Source organism: Dasypus novemcinctus, chromosome 24, assembly GCF_030445035.2.
Source record: "Dasypus novemcinctus isolate mDasNov1 chromosome 24, mDasNov1.1.hap2, whole genome shotgun sequence".
NCBI lineage: Eukaryota > Metazoa > Chordata > Mammalia > Cingulata > Dasypodidae > Dasypus > Dasypus novemcinctus.
In genome coordinates, this window is record NC_080696.1 from 53,675,586 (window position 1) to 53,696,056 (window position 20,471).

General features: G+C 44.8%; 1 protein-coding gene and 1 pseudogene across 1 annotated transcript in view; one reads left to right on the plus strand and one right to left on the minus strand.

Annotated features, from left to right (window-relative positions):
• The window catches only part of UBE2V1 (ubiquitin conjugating enzyme E2 V1), a 33,551-nt gene extending 13,877 nt beyond the window's left edge, over positions 1-19,674 (minus strand). The window contains exon 1 of the mRNA XM_058287223.1: positions 19,597-19,674. Within this exon, the coding sequence (XP_058143206.1) occupies positions 19,597-19,618 (22 nt within the window). The 5' untranslated portion in view covers positions 19,619-19,674. The remainder of the gene's footprint in view (positions 1-19,596) is intronic.
• Positions 643-1,603, plus strand: LOC139437569 (peroxiredoxin-4 pseudogene; annotated as a pseudogene).
• Positions 19,675-20,471: the final 797 nt, after the last annotated feature.

Genomic DNA, 20,471 nt, shown 5'->3' on the forward strand with positions numbered 1-20,471 from the left:
TCATGGAACATAAGTTCCAGCTAAAGCTTAAGACATTTCTGGGTGTCTTCCCAGAGAAGAGCCTAGGTACTGGGACCAGACAGGGAATGAGGATGTGGAAGGGCAGGGAAGACAAACTTTCTTCCAGTGTCTGGGCACAGAGCATCTCCACCTCCCTCCCTGACTCTTCTGCCCCCTTTCCCTGGAATTTGGACTATTTTCTCTAAAAGAAACTCAGAATCCAGACCAGTTACAAGCTCCTTTTGCCCTGAAAACTGGGCCCCTAGTTGGTCAGACTCTCAGAGGCAAGCAGCACTTACCACATGACCCACTAGAGGGACCCCAGACTGTTGGAGATGTTCCTAGTGTATCTGAGTACCTTCCAAAAAGTGGGACACAAGCTACCATTAATTCAATTGGAACAAATATTTCAGTGCCTACTATACATGTCAGGTACTTTTCTACGCACTGGGGAACATGCAGGGAGCAAAACAAAAACTCCCGCCCTCATAGGGTTTACATTCTACAGAGAGACATATAACCAACCACATTAAACACGTAATGAAGTATGACAGATAATGGTGCTCTAGAACAGGGCAGAGAAGGTTGGGGCTATGATTTCAAATAGGATGATCAAGGAAAGCCTTGTTGAGATCTGGTACCATGACTAAAGATCTGAAGATGAGGTAGCATGACTTATAGGTATCTTGGGGGGGGGGAAGGGGGAGGCGGTTAGTTTTCTAGGTCCTGAGGTAGGACCTTGTCAAGTGTGTCAAAAACCAGCAAGGAGCAGTTGTTGTTGCCTGGTAGCAGGAAAAGCCACACTCACACCAAGGGACTTGTATCTGCACTTGCCTGGTCTTGGTGGCGCCACTGTCACTACTAGCCACATCAATTCAAGCCCTGGATAAGAGCCAAAGGCTGCTGTTCCTGCTGTGGGCCAAGAGGCAGAAAAAAAGGGCCCTGGATTCATAAAGAGGAATGTTACTTCTACTTGGGTAGACAAGTGTACCAAGGACTGGCATCCAAGGTATACTGGTTGCCAACCACTCTTTACACCTCAGCAAAGCCAAGATTTCCAACCACCACAATACTGGGAAGGATCTTGTGATAAATGGAGAATTTAAGGAGCTCAAGTTAACTGATTATCATGGAAAATACCAGATTTTTTCCTTCTATCCACTTGATTTCACGTATGTGTATCCAACTGAAATTATGGCTTTTGGTAATAAAACTAAAGAATTCAGATCTATAAACACTGAAGTGGTAGAATGCTCTGTTCATTCAGTTTACCCATTTGGCAAGGATCAATACCCCTCAAAAACAAGGAGAACTTGGGCTAATAAGGATTCCACCTCTCAGATTTTACCTATTAGATCTCAAAGGATTATGGCGTTTATCTAGAAGACTCAACCCACACTCTTAGAGGCCTCTTCATTACTGATGACAAAGCAATCCTAAAGTATACTACTTTGAATGACCTTCTCTTGAGTAGGTCGGTGGATGAGAGACACTACTTTTGGTTTATGCATTCTAGCATACCGACAAACAGGTATCACCTGATAGTAAAACAGTAATCCCAGATCCAGCTGGAAAACTGAAGGCTTTTGATAAACTAAACTGAAAAATACTTCCTTAGGTTATGATGCTTGAAAGTTATCATGAGAGTTCAACATTATATTACCACATACACATAAACAGCAAGGATGCCAATTTAATAAAGCCAAGTGAGCAAGATGGAAAGAGTAGGAGACTAAGGACTCTAGCTGGTATTCAGTGGTATTCAGTGACATGAGAAGCCACTGAAGTTTTGGAAAGAGGTGTGACATGACCTGACTTTTTCCCCAAACAGTTTTATTGAGATATATTCACACATCATACATTCCATCCAAAAGTGTACAATTCAAAAAGTGCAATCAATCTGATCTGACTTGTTTTTAATAAGATCCCTCTGACTGCTGTGTGACGAACACTCCAAAGGGAGCAAGGACAGAAGCAGTTAGGAGGCAAATGCAATAATTCAGGCAAAAGATAGTCCTGGCTTAGATCAGGGTGACAGCAGCAAAGGGGGTGAGAAGTGGCACAATTCTAGATATTTTGGAGGTGTGAGCTGTCAAGATTTGCTGCCACACTGGCTGTGAAATGTGAGAGAAAGAGGGGTCAATTATGCTCCCCAGTTTTTGATCCCAGCAACTAGAAGGATGGAGTTGCCAGTGGTATGTGAGGTGAACATTTTATTTTACAGTTGTGTGTTTATTTATTGTACTTATTTTTAAGAGTAACTTACTTAGGGCAAGTAATATATACTAACTTCCCATTTACAACAGCAGTAAAAAGTTTCCCTTTAAAAGAAATTTAAGCAGGGAAGCAGATGTGGCTCAAGTGATAGAACTTCCGCCTACCATATGCGAGGATCTAGGTTCAATCCCTGGATCCTCCTGGAGCAAAAGAGGAAAAAAAGTGTGCCTGTGGGAGTGCCTGTGCAGTGAGCCAGTGCCCACACAAGTGCCCGTGTGGTGAGCCAGGGCCCCATGCAAGTGAGTCATGCGGCAAGATGATGATGCATCAAAAGAGAGACAAGGAGACAGTCAAGGTGAAGCGCAGCAGAAACCAGAAACTGAGGTGGTGCAATTGACAGGGAAACCCTCTCTCCATCAGAGGTCTGCAGCATTGAATCCCAGTGAATCCTAGAGAGAAAATAAGAAGACAACACAGATAGCAAAAACAGCAAGGTGGGAGGAGGGGAAGGGGGGAAAATAAACAAGTAAATCTTTTAAAAATAAATAAATTAATAATTTAAGCAAAAGAATACGTTGAAGAAAAAGATTAAGTAAATAAAAGCATAGATGGTACTTGAAAGGTAACAGCAAAACCCTGATAGTATATTTGAATGACTCATATTGAAAACAATGGCATTTTTCATGCATAAAAACAGCCAACTGGATTATTCAGTTTACTGGGTTAAGTCTCCTGTAACAAATACAAAACTGAGGGGAAAAATCAGATAACATGATGACCTTTGAATAAGAAGAGTTAAGGCGGCAGACTTGGTCCAGTGAGTGGTTAGGGCGTCCGTCTACCACATGGGAGGTCCGCAGTTCAAACCCTGGCCTCCTTGACCCGTGTGGAGCTGGCCCATGCGCAGTGCTGATGCGCGCAAGGAGTGCCGTGCCACGCAGGGGCGTCCCCCGCGTAGGGGAGCCCCACGCGCAAGGAGTGTGCCCCGTAAGGAGAGCCACCCAGCACGAAAGAAAGTGCAGCCTGCCCAGGAATGGCGCCGCACACACAGAGAGCTGACACAGCAAGATGACACAACAAAAAGAAACACAGATTCCCGTGCCGCTGACAACAACAGAAGTGGACAAAGAAGACGCAGCAAATAGACACAGAGAACAGACAACTGGGGTGGGGGGGGAAGGGGAGAGAAATAAATAAATCTTAAAAAAAAAAAAAAAAGAGTTAAATCTAAATTCTTAATAATCCCAACTAAGTTGGCTTAGGGGGGGTGGGGAATCACTGTGCATTACTATTTCTATTACTATTGCTAACTTATTAATCTGCACTAATAAAAATGAATATCAAAAGAGCATAGGCTCACACGGGAAGGAAGGGTGATGATTATTTAAGATACTCATTCATAGATAGTAAGTGACATCTTAAGAAGCTTGAAGTTGGAAAGGCTATCTCTGGGTATAAAGCCTATAAGGTGATTTCCCCCCTTTTCTATATTTTCTGATTTCTTTTTTTTTTTAAAGATTTTTATTTATTTATTTAATCCCCCCCCCCCCCGGTTGTCTGTTCTCTGTGTCTATTTGCCGCGTCTTGTTTCTTTGTCCACTTCTGTTGTCGTCAGCGGCACAGGAAGTGTGTGCGGCGCCATTCCTGGGCAGGCTGCACTTTCTTTCGCGCTGGGTGGCTCTCCTTACGGGGCGCACTCCTTGCGCATGGGGCTCCCCTACATGGGGGACATCCCTGCGTGGCAGGGCACTCCTTGCGCGTCAGCACTGCGCATGCGCCAGTTCCACACGGGTCAAGGAGGCCCGGGGTTTGAACCGTGGACCTCCCATGTGGTAGACGGACGCCCTAACCATTGGGCCAAGTCCGCTTCCCTTTTCTAATTTCTTTACCATGAACCTATTTTATTTGCATTAATACACACCCACACAAACTTAGGAACTACGTCAACTACACTTGAAACAAGGGCCTACACCTCAGAGCCTTTGAACCTGTTATTCCTCTTTCTAGAAGACTCTTGCCCCAAATATCATTAAGTCATGTTTCCTTACCATCTTCAGGGCTTTAGTCATATGACACCTGATCTCAATAAGGGCCAAAGATTTTCTGAGAGTGGGAACCTCACTTAATAGAACTTCCTAAGTTACTAAGTGGTTCATGTTTTTTAATGCTCAGGTGGTCAGATGAATGGCCACAGCACAACGGCTTTCACAGCTAAGCCCACTACTAAATGGAAGTTGCATGTGTGACCTTTATTTTGAGTTGCTCTTTTTGGCCAGATGAAAAAAGTGCTACATTTATGTGTCAGGTACTTAAAAATCAGGCTAGCGTGAATCTCTTCATCTAACCATTTCTTATGAACTTTAGCAAGGAACAATATTATGGCTAGAAATCTTACCTTTTTACCTAAATACCAGATCTGAATAGGAAATCCTAACATCCAAACACCACAAACTCCTTAGTTTCAAAAGAGATAGTGAGTTCAAGTCATATTTTTCTGATGTTTGATTATTACTTGTGAAGTAGGGCAAAATACTGTAATTATTCAAATACTTTCAACAGATATTTCCAGTGGATTAGACATTCAACTACTTAAAAACAAAGTACACAAAACCTACGGATACATACAAATGAACCAAAGCAATAAGGAGATCAATTCAACTCATTTTAGGCTTATGTTTGGAGCAAATCAGCTTGTTGTTATTACTGCAAAAATGGCATTATAGGATGATTCAACTTGGATTCAGTTATAAAACAGGCTTCAGACAGTTTAATGAATGAAAAACTTTGGATTGGTCAATATCTATTAGGCAGTCTAGAAATGTTCCAAGTAGGAGTAGGAATATATTTATAATAAATACCAGATTAATTATACTGGTCCTACTATAACATTACGGTAATTATAATAAGCATTTACTCCATTTGAACAGCAGTTCTCAAAAGTTTTTTTTGATCTCAAGAAAAACTTTGCAAATTTATACTCTTAAAAATTACTTAAGAATTCAAAGAGCCTTTTCTTTTGTGAGTTGTATCCATTGATATTTACCAAATTAGAAAATAAAACTAAGAAATTTTAAAAATAACTATTAATTAAAAAATTTTTTTAAAGATTTATTTATTTCTCTCCCCTTCCCCCCATTGTATGCTCTGTGTCCATTTGCTGTGTTCTCCCGTGTCCACTTGCATTCTCGTCATGCGGCACTGGGAAACTGATTTTTTTGTTGTTGTTGCATCATCTTGCTGCGTCAGCTCTGTGTGTGTGTAGCATCACTCCTGGGGGGGGGCTGCGCTTTTATCGTGTGGGGTGGTTTACCTTGCAGAGTGCACTCCTTGCGTGTGGGGCATCCCTATGTGGGGGACACCCCTGTGTGACATGGCACTCCTTGTGTGCAGCAGCACTGCACATGGGTCAGCTCACCACATGGGTCTGGGGGCCCTGGGTATCGAACCCTGGGCCCTCTATATGGTAGGCAGGTGCTCTATCAGTTGAGCCATAACTGCGTCCCTATTCATTTAAAAGTAACAACAAGAAGTCATCACATGCTAAGATAAATGATGTGTTTTATCCAATAACTATATTTTCCAAAGAACAAAAGAAAATTAGTGAAGAGTGGCATGGTTTTGCAAATTTACTTGATATTTAATATCTGGCTTAAACAACAGTGAGTGTTAAGAGCAGAGGCTGGGGAAGCGGATGTGGTTCAAGCAATTGGGCTCCTGCCTGCCATATAGGAGGTCCAGGGTTCAATGCATAGGGCCTCCTGGTGAAGGTGAGATGGCCCATGTGGAGTGCTGGCCTACACACAGTTCTGGCCTGCATAGTGTACTGCCCCGTGCAGAAGTGTTGCCCCACGCAGGAGTGCTGACCCACGCAGAGAGCTGGTACAGAAAGATGACACAACAAAAAAAGACACAAAGAGATAATAAGAGATGCAGCAGATCAGGGAGCTGACGTGGCACAAGATAATGCTTGCCTCTCTCCCACTCCAGAAGGTCCCAGGATCAGTTCCTGGAGCCGCCTAATGAGAATACAAACAAACACAGAAGAACACACGGCAAATGGACATAGAGGGAAACAGAGCAGACGACAGGGGTGAGGGGAGTAAATAAAATACATCTTTAAAAGAAATATTTAAAAAAAAGAGCAGAGGCTGGAAAATACATGTCCTGTCTAACAGGGCAGTCACTCTTTGCTCTGGCCAACTGTCTGTGGGCCAAATATGGCTCATGGACCACCACTTTGCAACATTTAGGGTCACCTAATTTGTCCTCAAAAATCCTGTGATCCCTAATATTCTAGGCTTAGTTCAAAGATTATTAAAGACCCTTTCTTATTTAAAACCAAATATTAGTAAATGTTGTGCTGATCTGGCATTGGGGGGTTAAGTACTGTTAACCTTTTTAAACTAAATCTTGAAGAATTTGTCCACAAACTGTTTCAATGGCTCCTCAAGTAGACCGTTCATTTTTAATTCACTTTTTTTCCTAAGCCACAAACTTATTTTCACTCACAAAATGACTGAAAGCAAAGGTGGGGGTAATAACAGCTAATAGAAATCAGGAATTACACAAATATTTACAAATTGTGGAGTAGTACACTGAATTCTTCCCCTTGTTCAAAAAGAAGTGGTTAATTACTACCTGGTTAGCTGATATAATGAACTCTACTGTGCTTATTAAGAACATACATTTTTTGTGTGATCTATGTATCTTAAAAAAAAAAAAAGACAAAAAAAATTAAAAAAACAAACAAACAATATAAACTTCTTCAGGGTGCTGGATGGGGGGGGGGGCATTCAGGACAGGGTGCACCTGGAGCAGGCTTCTAGAGTGTACTAATGATCATTTTGTCATAATGTGTTTTATCAGTGGGTTGAGACCCACATAATGAGCAGGAAGGAGTTGGACTCCCATTCTGGGGAGGACCAATATGTCACAAACAGAGGGGTGGGGGATTCTGGAGAGCATAGGTTCCTAATAGGGGAGCACAAACCAGTATATCAAGACCTCAGTGTTGAGGGAAGCGGATTTGGCTCAATGGATAGAGAATCTGCCTACCACACGGGAGGTCCAAGGTTCAAACCCCGGGCCTCCTGACCCGTGTGATGAGCCGGCCCACGTGAAGTGCTGATGCGCACAAAGAGTACTGTGCCATGCAGGGGTGTCCCCTGCGTAGGGGAGCCCCATGTGCAAGTAGTGCACCCCGTAAGAACTGCCCAGCACAAAAAAGTGCAGCCTGCCCAGGAGTGGGGCCGCACACATGGAGAGCTGACACAGCAAGAAGATGCAACAAAAAGAGACACAGATTCCCTGTGCTGCTGACAAGAATGCAAGCGGACACAGAAGAACACACAGCGAATGGACAGAGAGAGCAGACAACTGGGATGCGGGGGAGGAAGGTGAGAGAAAAAAAAAAGACCTCAGTGTTGTTGCAAGTAACTCTGAATCTTGTCATTCAAGAAATGAAGCCAGGAGTCACTGTGTACCCCAAGGGAGGGAGGGGGGAAGGGAGGGGGAGGGGGAGGGGGAGGGGGAGGGGGAGGGGGAGGGGGGGAGGGAGGGAGGGAGGGAGGAAGGACAAACATACATAAATTTCATAGTAAGGGACCTTGTGGCACTCACCAGGTTTAACATGCATAAAACTGAACAGCCTAGGACTCAAATTTAGAAGCGAAAACAAAAAAACAACCCCCTCCAACTATACATTTCAGAACTGTAATTTTTTTTTTAAAGATTTAATTTTTATTTTTTTCTCTCCCCTTCCCCCACCCCCAGTTGTCCACTCTGTGTCCATTTGCTGTGTATTCTTCTGTGCCCGCTTATATTCTTGTCAGTGGCACCGGGACTCTGTGTCTCTTTTTGTTGCGTCATCTTGCCACGTCAGCTCTCCGTGTGTGCGGTGCCACTCCTAGGCAGGCTGAACTTTTTTCACATGGGACAGCTCTCCTTGCAGGGCACACTCCTTGTGTGTGGGGTACCCCTACGCAGGGGACACCCCTGCGTGGCATGGCACTCCTTGTGCGCATCAGCACTGCACGTGGGCCAGCTTACCACATGGGCCAGGGGGCCCTGGGTTTGAACCCTGGACCTTTCATGTGGTAGGCAGATGCTCTATCAGTTGAGCCAAATCTGCTTCCCAAGAACTGGGAATTTTTTTGATAAGCTTTTTATCCATTTGCCAAAATTTCCCTTTATATATAAGTTCACCAGTAACACATATGCACAAGCACACCTTTTTTCAGCACAAAAATTATTCAGTACTTATCCAGCACTATGTAAGACACCACAGGCACCATACTCCCTATCAGAGTATAAAGTCCCAGTGTGGAAACAAGAAACACACATACAAAATTCAATGAAACAAAACAATATCAAAAGGTATGAAAGAGATGTCATCTACCATAGGACAACGTTTTTTAACCTTTGAGGAGGATCATGAACCTCTTTGAAATTTGATGGAAGCTAAAGACTGTTTTCCAGACATATGCAGGCCTGTAAAACTTTACATACAATTTCAAGGACTAAGCTATTCTGGGAATCCCACATGTCCCCTCGGCACCCCACCCCCGGAAAAAAATCTCTATTTCAGAATCTCAGGAAAGGAAGAGTAATATATGCTTAGTTTTGTTTGTGCCTGTCAATCCTGAGAATCGGATATTACGGCTTCCATGTAGCAGAGAAAACAGAGGCTAAGAGAGGTTAGATTATTCCCGCTTCCACCCTAGGTTACAAAGCTTGGAGAGGATGCCAAGATTTGAACTTACTTCTGTTAAGGTCCAAAACACATCTCTTATTCACTATTTCTTTTGACTTTCCCCACAAGAAAACAATGTAGGCTCGAGCAGGTAGAGGTAACTTTGGGGAACAGCTAAGATTCTGAGCAAGTCACTGGATAAATTGTATGGCTGGGATGAAAAGGAGGTGGAGGGATACTTCTCTGTTGGCACGATTGCTTCCTTCCACCAGTAGGGTATGATGGTGAAGACTGTATGTACGGCTTGGAAAACTGAGTGGGACAGGCCAGGGTAGGCAGAGGAGGGGCCATCTTACTAAGAAGGACCACGCTCACTATCCTGTGGGTAATCAGTGGGGAAAGCTGCAAAAGGCTCCAAGCAGGGCAGGAGATAGACAAACTCAAGTCTCCTGGGTAATGTTTAGGAAGGACTGGAAGATCTGGACGCCAGGCTAGAGAAGTGCTACTACTAACATCTCAGGATGTAAAACCAGAAGCATCTGCTTAGAGCAAATACCGTGAGCAAACTTCTTATAAGCTTGGATGGTGGGAAGCAGCAGGGATGTTAAAAATATAACACATAAATTTGCACAATGGTGGTGGCAATCCCCAAGTTTATGATGTGATACAAAAACAACTGGCCAGCACACAGAAGGCCTTAGATAAATATTTGCTGAAAAAGAAAAAAAAAGGAAAAAAAAAGCAAAGAATAAAAACTCATTTTATAAAAAATAAACCCAAACTCAATTCATACTTCTTCATATGTGTATATTCACATAAATGATCTTTGAATGCCATAAACATAGAATCACAGAACTTTAGGATACATGGCCTGCCACTACTTCAGGTCAGAGTAATGGTTATCTCCCATAAATAAAAATCAGAAGATACTTTAAAAAAAATTATAATCTTTCAGCAGAGGATTAAGAGCACAGTTCACACGAAGCCCTGGCACCACAACATTCTAGCTGTGCAAGTTACTTTGAGCCTCAGTAAATCAGGGATCGCAATACTCCCTGTCTCTACACGTGGCAAGAAGAGTAAGAGGTGAAACCCGCACAGCAATTGTAGAATACCTGGCACACAGTAAGCTTTCTACTGAATCACCTCCATCAGCACATTGTGTTGCCCATCATAAAATAAACAGAAAACCCTCATTTGAAATCATACCCCCTTACAGCTACCATCTTATTCCTTTGTTCCTTCTGAGCAAAAACAGACAAATGAACAAACTCTAAAAGGTTGTCTAGACTCCTTGTCTGAGAGTCTTCACCTCACTAACACCTCCTCCATACAGGCTTTTCTACCTAGTCACTCCCCAAAAACTCAGGGCCTCCTTGGGGGCACCAAGCAGAAACCTCTAGCCAAAACTGGTGATCAATCTTAGTCCCTACCCCATGTTCCTGGAGCTCTCAGCAGCACCTGGGCACTCTCCTTTAGTTCTTGCTTCCCTTAGCCTGGGGTTCTCTTCCTACCTCACAGGCTGTTTGGCCTCACCTTCCTGACCTTCGAAAACAGGCGTACGGGCCTTCAATCTTTACTTTTCTGTCTACACTCCCCATTTGATTTTACCCATATGAAGGTTGCACATAAGCTGATGAGTCTCTAGTTTATGCTTCCAGATCTAACCTCCCCAATTAACTGCCTCCAAGACATCTCCATTGAGATGACCAATAGGCCTCTCAAACTTAACGCTTCCAAAACCAAATTCCCTTGCACTCCTCCTCAAAAAATAAATACAAACTACCCACTCCTCAATCTTAATATATGGCACAAAAGTTATCAAATTGGCCAAAATTCTCTGAATCATGGTAAGACACCTTTCTCTCATCCCCATATCCAACCCATTTTCAAATATTTCCCAGATATGGCCACTTTTCACCATACTGCTTTCTCTAAAGTCCACGCCATGTCAGTTTCCTAACTGGCTCCTTAATCTGCCTGACCTCTATCTACAGTCTATTTTCCACAGGGATCCTTTTAAAGGCAAATTATTATTATTTTTTTAAGATTTTATTTATTATTTCTCCGCCCGCCCGCCCCGGTTGTCTGTTTTCTGTGTCTATTTGCTGCGTGTTCTTTTGTCCACTCCTGTTGTTGTCAGCGGCATGGGAATCTATGTCTCTTTCTGTTATGTCATCTTGCTGCGTCAGCTCTCTGTGTGTGCGGCACCATTCCTGGGCAGGCTGCACTTTATTTCGCGCTGGGCAGCTTTCCTTAGGGGGCGCACTCCTTGCGCGTGGGGATCCCCTATGAGGGGGACACCCCTGGGTGGCAGGGCACTCCTTGTGCGCATGAGCACTGCTTGTGGGGCAGCTCCACACGGGTCAAGGAGGCCTGGGGTTTGAACCGCAGACCTCCCATGTGGTAGACGGATGCCCTAACTACTGGGCCAAGCCCGCTTCCCTTAAAGGCAAATTAAATTCCATTACTCTCCTACTCAAAGCCCTTCACTGGTCTCCCCACTGCAACTAGAATACATTCAAACTCCTTACCACGCCTACCTGCTTCTCCAACATCATTTCCTGCAACTCTTTCCCTTGCTTTCACCCTTCTTCAGCCATACCAGTCCTTCTTTTAAGTTCCTGTTTTGGCAACTTTCGGAATCTGCACTTGCTGTGCCCTTACTCTGGAATTCTCTATCCCAGTGCTGGGAATGACTGGCTCTCTTATTCCTCACCTAAGGAAAACACCTCTCTGGTCAAGATACCTCTTCAAAAAGGCTTTCCCTGATCTCCTACCTAAAACTGAGCAGCACATGCACATAATTCCCCATCCTATCTTGCATTTGCTTCAGAGCACTCATCACCACTGGACATTTTTAATATATTCACTTCATTAGTTTATTATGTCTCTTGCATCTGAAAGTAAGATCCATGAGAGCAAAGCTTCATCTGTTTTGCTCACTGCTGAATCTCGAATACCTCAAAGAGTGCTTTGCCAGAGTATGCACTCAACTGTTCTGAATGAAGGAATGGGTGTTAGCTGGGGATGTTATTTCAGAATGAATAATCTTCAGTGTCACAAAATTCTAACTCTGGTGTATGCCTGAAAATACAGCAGGGAAACGTTCACAGCATTATTCAAAGACAGTCTAATATTACAAAGATTATCAAAGAGGCTAAGTATCGATTTTAAATAACCCGAGAACACTCCTTCCCTTTTTTTTTCCTTTGGTCTTACACTCTAAGCATCTCAAGCTGGGGTTATGACTCATTCAATCCTGCCTCTCCAGAATCTGGTATGCTACCCTGCCAGTCACACAATGGTACTCAATAAATGTTTTCCCAATGAAGAAGCGGCAGCATCTCTTCGTTTCCTTTTGTAAACTCTAATATGGTCTATTGTGACCAAGATACTAGATACTGATACCATATAACTGATATCTAAGGTTTTTTATTTTAAGATAATTAGGATTTGATAACCAGTTTTATTTTTTAACTAAATGTGATCGAGACTTTTAGGGAAAAATTTTTTTTAAATGAGGGAAAAAAGGTTTCTTACCCAAACCATGCAAGTAAAAGGATTCTTCACTATAAAATAGTTTCATAAATGTGTATGAAAGCATGTTACTAATATCCCAAACCATTTACAAACTGTATCCATTAACTCCAAATGGCCTGACCACACCCTAGTACAAGAACTTCAGGGACTATTTCAGGGACATAAATCTATCCCCACCAAGACCTTCTTAAAGAAAATGTTTGTTCCTGTACTTCAGGATTCTTCTTTCCAGAAAGATTTTTCCTGGATCTGTATAAGTATCAAAAGTCAGCCAACTGGGGAGCAGATATAGCTTGGTGGTTGAGCACCTGCCTCCCACATACAAGGTCCCAGGGTCCATCCTCAGCACCTTCTAAAAAAAGTCAGCCAGTTATTTTCCTGGCTAAATATAAACTGAAAAGTCACAGGCTGCAGGATATTACAAAGAAAATATGAGAACCAGGTTGCAAAAGTGTGAGTATTTGATAGGGTTTTATACCATGTCATAGTAAAACATTTACTGTAAGAATTTGATACACAGCAGCATATTAACATCTTTCTGGGAAAACTGTGGCCACAAACAGCAGCTATTACAACCTGCCAATCTTAGAAACCCCTGGCCTGGCCCTGGTCTTTACTTTTAAAATGGCAGTCTCACAGGGCTCTCCTGAAAAGTTAAAACTGGCTTGGTTGCCCATTCAGGGAAGACAGTGAACTAATCTGGTACTGCTCTCACTTCTGCAAATAAAGAGGCCTATAAGATGATGTGCTGGGATGTGAGGTTCCTGGAAATGGATATAAAGCCAGAGGCAGGTAGCTTTTATTCCTGGGCAACCAGCAAGTGCAGCATGGCTGCCTAGGCATAGTTAGTGCCCGCCCAGATGAGCAGACCTTTTCTTTCCTTCTTTAGGGCACGGGGTCGTCGAGTATGCTCCCCAGACCTGCAGTACTGACAGCACCTGACACCTTGTTAGAAATGTCAATTCTCAGACTCCCTGAATCTGAAATTCTGAGGGTGGGGCCCAGCAACCTAACAAGTCCTGTGGGTGATTCTGATGCACGCTAGTTTGAGAACCAGTGCACTAAGGGAAGAGACAGCATCAACATGTCATTTCTTTTCAGATCCAGACAGCATGACCACAAATAGCTGGTGACAGAATGCAAGACCCTGTGCTCCAATACTGTTCATGTCAGTGACCAAGGCCAAGAACCAGATTTTCTCTGAGGAGGAAAAAAAAACAAAAACAAAAACGTGTGGGGAGTGTGCTAGGACAGCTGGAGTAGGAGAGGACACAGTCCACTAATTGTGCCATAATGTACCTTTATAAACACCAACTAATCAGGATAAGAGCTTTCCTCTTTGAAAAGCTAAAACAGCCACTTTGGCTTCTGCCTTATCAGATACCATGTTTCTCCAAATATATCAAATTTATATGTTTGACTAAGTTAATGTGGGACCCTGAATTAATCCATACCAAGGGTCAACAAATATTTATTGAGCACCTACTATATGTCAGGGTACTGGGTGCTAGAGATATAGCACAGAGCAAAACAAAATCCAGTCCTAAGAGAAAGGCACTTGTTCGCAAGAAAGCAAATAAGAAACTTGCAGGTAGTGGTAAGTGCTTTAGAAAACAGGTAGATTTGATGAGACTAAACTGAATTGGGCGGTCAGGGAAGGCCTACCTTTCTCAGCAGCTGAGGCCTGAAGGATGAGAAGCAGTCAGGCATGTGAAGATCTGGGGGCACAGCAGGCCTAATACAGGGAAAGCAAGACTCCATGGAGGTCTGGGGTGGGGAGGGGCCAAGGTCATAGAGGGCCTTGCAGACCATGGAAAAGAAATTGGATTTTATTGTAAGTGCAGTGGGAAGAGCTTTTTGCAAGGAACTTTGTTTTATGTGTGCCTGCTGTATGAAGATTAGTTTGGAAAAGGTCAAGATTAGAAGCAGGAAAACCAGTTAGGAGACTTTTGCAGTCTTCCAAGCAAAAGAAAGGTGGTTCTGGCTTAGATTAGGGTGACAACAATGAATGGAGATGGAGAGGAAGATTTGGCATATATTTTGGGGAGTATACTGACTGGACTTGTGATGGGATAGATGTGGGGATGAGAGAAATAATGCTACCTGAGGGTCATTACTATGTACCCATGAATAAACTATCTCCCCCTCAATGAAGACAGAAGTACCAATAGACATGCCAATGGCTGAAGAAACCTGAGATGTGCAGCCTGGAGAACAGGCAACGGGGGCTGGAAAAAATGATAATATGGCCAAGAGCATGTGTCCTGGAGCAAAACTGCTCTGGTTCTACAACTCACTTGCTCTGATCTTCAGGTAAGTCACTTATCTCTGAGCCTCAGTTTCCTCACTTTCACAATAGATACCTGTATCAAATGTGAATGAGACAATGCATTTAATGCAGTATCTAGCACACAGTAAGCACATTAAATTGCAGCTTATAAAGGAGTCTGAAGGGCTTATGAACACAAGGACCTATTCTGTACATGACCCGAGGGGACCCCAAGCCCAATGGGTATGATATTCTATACAAGGTATAAGCAAGAGCTTCCTTAAAAGTAGACGGCTTTCTCATTGGACAGTGCATTATCCAAAAGGGGATAATCAACAACTTGGGATGTTGAAAAAGGGTCCCTGTAAGAGGTGGCAGAAGCTTCTCGTTCAAGTCCTTTCCCCTCACTAAAATTAAATGCTCAAAGACCTAGGAAGGGGAGTGAATGCAGCTCAAGTGGGTGAGTGCCTGCTTCCTCTCTCTGGTTTGATCCCTACTACCTCCTAAAAACAAACAAAACAAACAGAAACACCAATTCTCATTGGGGGGCGGATGTAACCCAGTGGTTGAGCATCTGTTTCCCATGTACAAGGTCCTGGGTTCGACACCCAGTACCTCCTAAAAAAAAAACCTAGGGAAGAGTATATGCCAAAATCCAGGTCTAAGGTAATGTAGCATGTTGGGGAGGGAACTGGAATCAAAATACCTGGGCCTCATCTGACTGTTACCACTCCTCAGCCATCAGCCAGCTTGTGGCTCTCTTCAAAAGCACAGTAATACTGTGGTGTCAATATATTTTCCCTGGTTAGCTCACAGGGTTATAGAGAGTTAGATAAAATGAAATATAGGAATATAAGTAAACCAAAGTACTAGGAAAACTCTAAAGTATTATATATAATATAAAAATTATAGTACCAAAATGTTTATTTCATCAAATGTGCTGCTCTGCACTTCTCTGTGGACTTTCAGAATTAAACAGAGGATTTCTGACCTCACATTTTATATTCTACTTTTATCAAATTATTGTAGAGCTACAATTCAGGTGAGAGAGAGAAGGGAGAGAGAAAATGTGGTGGGAAGAAGGTGGGTTTAAAGTTAATTCAAAGGGGAAAAATCATGATCATCAATATTCCCTTGGCAATCCCTTAGGAGAGCACTCATTTGTACTAGTCCAACAAAGCCAGCGTCCACCTCCATCAGCGGAGCAGACTGCTCCTTGCTCCTCTTGAATGGAGGGCCTATGCTGTATAAAAGGCACTTAACTACAATGCAGCTGGGTAGACAAGACATACGAGACCCATGGGAACTGAGACCAACTAAGGGACTACAGGTTCTCGTCTCCCATCTCCAGCTCTCTCTGGGAAACACCTTGAAAGGAATGGAAGATTTAACCTTTACTGCCCACAGGGAAATAAAGCTGAAAGTGTGTAGGAGCCCACTCTGTTGTAGGCAAATTTAAGGCCACGCCCAGACAGGGCTTACCCTTCCCGTAACTAAGGGCTGATAGTGAAACAGCGCTTCTGTTGAACTATCAGGGAAGCCTGATGCAGGCTGACCTGGCAGCCAAGGGCCTTGGCTTGGTTGGGGATCCTGCAATCCTGGCCATGGTTGGAGAAGTCACCCACCACAGTATGGGGATCCTGAGCCATTCTAGTGGCTATTTCATGGTTCCACCCTCTAGGAGCTATGGAGAAATCACACACTGTAAAACTAAGGGAGGCCCACAAGCACCGAAAGCAGGGACCGTAAAAAAAAAAAAAAAAAAAACACAAAAAACTTAAGTTCAGATCTTACAGGAACGCAAAGGTTTCACAGCTGTTTCTTGGCAACCAGGGGCAGAGATTAATCAAGAGGCTTGCTTTAAACCTGACTAAGGAAGGCCTCAGGCCCTTGACCACACCTCAAAGACTTCTCCAGATTACAGAGGCCTGGAACATTCATTTGTAGTGAGTTTAACCCAGTTGTGGTCTTTCTGCTTCCACTCTTAGCACTCTGCACTCTTCACTGCCTAGGGACACAGGTCAGATTTTGTCCTGCTTTGGCTTTTAGGATTCTCATTCATTCAACAAATATTTACTGAATTTCTGCTTCATACCCAGGCACTGTTCAATGGCTTCCCCTTGACTTACTGAAATCCAAAGCCATCTCTCTCTAACTCATCTCCTTAATGACCCTCCCTTGTACACTACAGCCTTTTATTCTTTTCTTTCAACATGCCAAGCTCATTCTCACCACAGGGCCTTTGCACTTGCTGCCCTCCTCTTCTGCCTGTGACACACTCTGTAGGGTTCAGGGTTTGTTCCTTCAATCAATCTGCCTTTTCAAATGCCACCTTTTCAGAGAAGGGTTCCCTAGCCACTTCTCCAAACACCCTCTATCACATCACACGATCTCTGTTATAGCACTTACTATCTGAAACCATCTTAATTATTTCTCCTTTAACGGCCTTCCACCCCATGAGAACAGAAGAACCTCAAGGGCAGGGACTATATCTATCTTGTTCACTACTCACAAGAGGATAAAAAAGCCCCTCAATAAATGTGTTGAATAAACAAAGGAGTTTGGGGAAGCCTATTTTAGGGTACCTCAAAGCCTGTTCTGTTATCTAAGCCATACCAAGTGCTCCTATACTCCACTAGACAGAAGCTGAGGATGTTTTATCTGAGCACCACAGCATTTATGAAGCATTATTCAATTGGCAGGGCCTCAAGAAGTTAGAATTAAGAAGCTGTTAAAACTGGATGACAGGAAGCCAGTCTCCAGGACTGAGTTGCAATACCACCATAATACTGGCTGCCATGAGCTCGATCACCCTCTAGTTCATAGCAACCTGGCAGGGGCGTTATTCCCCCAGAAGTCTGGCCTGACTCAGCCTCTCTCTTCTGGGAGTGTCTGTGGCAGTGTCTTGGTAAGTGAATTAACTCAGCAAGCTTAAAAACAAAATCTAGGAAAAGGATGTGAGGTTTCCTTTATCCTTCAGGAAGACTCCGCTGCTTTGAGTGTCAAAGGCAACTTTCAGGGGTCGCTTCAGTCAGATCTCCTATATCCAATTCCTTCTAGTCCCCACCTTAACAATTATACAAGGATGACTCCTTGGAATACCAAAGGTTGAGAGAAGAGTAACATCCTGGAAAGATGTGCTTCCCTCACCCAGTTCCTCTTTGGTCACCAACCCTCTCCCAATACTGTAGCTGCTGTGGCCTTAAATAGCCCAAGGATTTTAGTACCCAAGTTGTGTCCCTGCAGGCGACTAATTTTCTTCCCCAGTTTGGTCCTGTTTGCCTCATCCATTAGGGGCTACCCATCCTAACCCCTTCTGGGAGAACTCCCTTGGACCATACCACTGGCAGGCACCTCAAAGTGCAGCCTCCTCACCAAGAGGGCCACTCGGTCTGCCCCAAACCCTGCACTTCCAGAATCTGATCCTCTTGCTCGATCACTTCTTTGTGGGATCATCCCCAGTCATCCCTCCCCTCCCCAAAGGCCAGCTGAGCCCATCCCCTGCAGAACGCTAACCCTGAAACATATCTTTCAGATTTTGATCCTTTGGTCCAAAGCAGGGGACCCAGTCTCAAAATAAGTGCTGCTTCCCTTGACCCACCTAGGGACTGGAAGAACTCCCCCACCCCCACCCCAAAGTATAGCGCCCTCATTTTTCTTTTGTCCATCCAGAGGTAGGGGTTTTCATTCCCAAACAGCTACCCCAGAGCTCCTATTTATTCTTCTCCCCTAACTCCCACCTCCAGCCAATAGAGAACGTTCTCTCTGAGCAAAGAGTATCTATCCCCAATATTCAAAGAGGTGGGAGGGGGTGAGGTACAATCTCCCCAAAACAGACACTTCCAAGGTATGCTCCCATCATCCAATCCAAGAAGAGATTTTCCTTCTCTGAAACTCTCTGCAAGCTGACGTTTTCCTTTTCCCACTCTTACCCCTTTCAGGGGGCCTCCTCAGCTGTCTACCACCCCCACCCCGACAGACAACCCTAGACCTTCCACCTGTTCGCCCTCACCTATTATGGGAGAGGCGTCCACCACCTATCCCAACTCAAAGCTTGCCTCCTAAAATCTAACTTGCATTTGCAGGAATCCACCTGTCTCTTCGAATAGGTGACTGGTAATGATGGGGTCATTTCACTATCAGTCACCCCAACCAGATCTCTCTGGAATCTGACTCCATTTCCCCCTTCATTCATCCTGTGGAGATGCCCTTATTCTCCTCCAAAATCAGCAACCCCAAGCTTCCGCTTTTCTAATCAATATGCAGATTTCCTCAGCTAACTACATCTCCAAAACTGACACTGGAGCCATTCTCCTTAACCCTTGGGGGGGGGGGGCGGTCCTCTCAGTCATTCCCTCAAGATCCTGTTTCCTCCTCCCATCCATTCAGAAGGACTTCTCTAATGTCCTCCCAAAACAAATACCCCAAGGCTCCCCCGTCACCCGGAACCCAGCAACCAGCTAGGAGCTTGCGTCGCTTCGGGGTGCATTCTCATCCTCTAGAGAACCCCTCGATCTCCCCCAAAGAGCCGCCAGCCCCAGCTTCCTCAGCAGCGCCCCCGGGGCTCGCCCCTGGCCTACTCCGATTCCTCAGCAGCGCCACCGGGCCCAGACCTTCCTCCCAGCGGGCCCCTCACGCCGTCCGGGGGAGCCTCTCGGCCTGGCCGCGCCGCCCACAGGCCCCTCGGGCCCCCGCCCGTGCTTCCGGCCACCGCCTGCTCCTCCTCCTCCCTCAGGTCGCCCGGGTCGCCGCCGCGGAGCCCAGCGGACGGAGGCAGCGCAAGGGCCCCGGCCTCGCTGCAAGGGCCTTGGCGGGTCCCTGGTTTTCGGCTCTACCCCGCGCCCCCTCGGCCGGCCAGCCCGGCGCCCCCGCTTACCCGAGCCCGTGGTGGCTGCCATCTTGCGTCGCTGTCGCTCGAAGGCCGGCCCCTTCTTCACCCCCCACCCGTCCCCGGCCTTTCTGCGCAGGCGTGCGCGCATGCGCAGACGCCGCCGCTGACGCCCGCTCGGCGGCTCCGCGCGACCAGTCGCCGGGAAGCTTTTTTTTCTTTCCCTTTCCTTTTTGCAGAGGAAGTACCTGCGGGTGTTGGGGCCCGGCAACCCGAGAATCCTTTCGGGCTCGGGTGCGAGGGAGGTATTGAGGTGCTTGGTGAGAAGAGCAGACGTGATCAGACTTGGGAGGGTGCGATTGTGAAAGAGAAAGAAGAGAGTACTTTAAAACAGAAAGCGCCTATTTCGCTTCGGGTATTTTCCTATCTAGTTAGATCCTCCCTACATCTCTCTCGGGTCTGGATTAATGTGAAAGTGAAATTGAGAAGTTAAACTAAACTCATACAGCTGTTACGTGGCCGAGTCAGAATTTGAACCTAGGCTAGATGGTCGTATTTCCAGGGCCTGTGTTCCTGGCCAGAGGTGACTTGTAGGAGGGCAGCCAAATGTTTTGTGGGGCATTAAGGTGGCAGAAAAAGCATTCACTCATCCATTCATTCATTCACTCATCCGTCCATTCATTCAAACAAATATTTAATAATCACCTACTGTGTGCTTATTAGGTGGTATGCTAGGCGCTGAAGGATGGATGTACATCTCTAAAGAAGTTGGTTCCCGCTCTCAGGGGCTTAGATTTTAGTCAGAGGCGATCCACAGAACAGGTAAATAAATAAATAGGAAAGAACATTTCAGTTTCTCATAACTATAATAAGATGGAGAGTAAACCAGAGAAGGGGCATCGGGGTGGTCACATTTCAGCTGA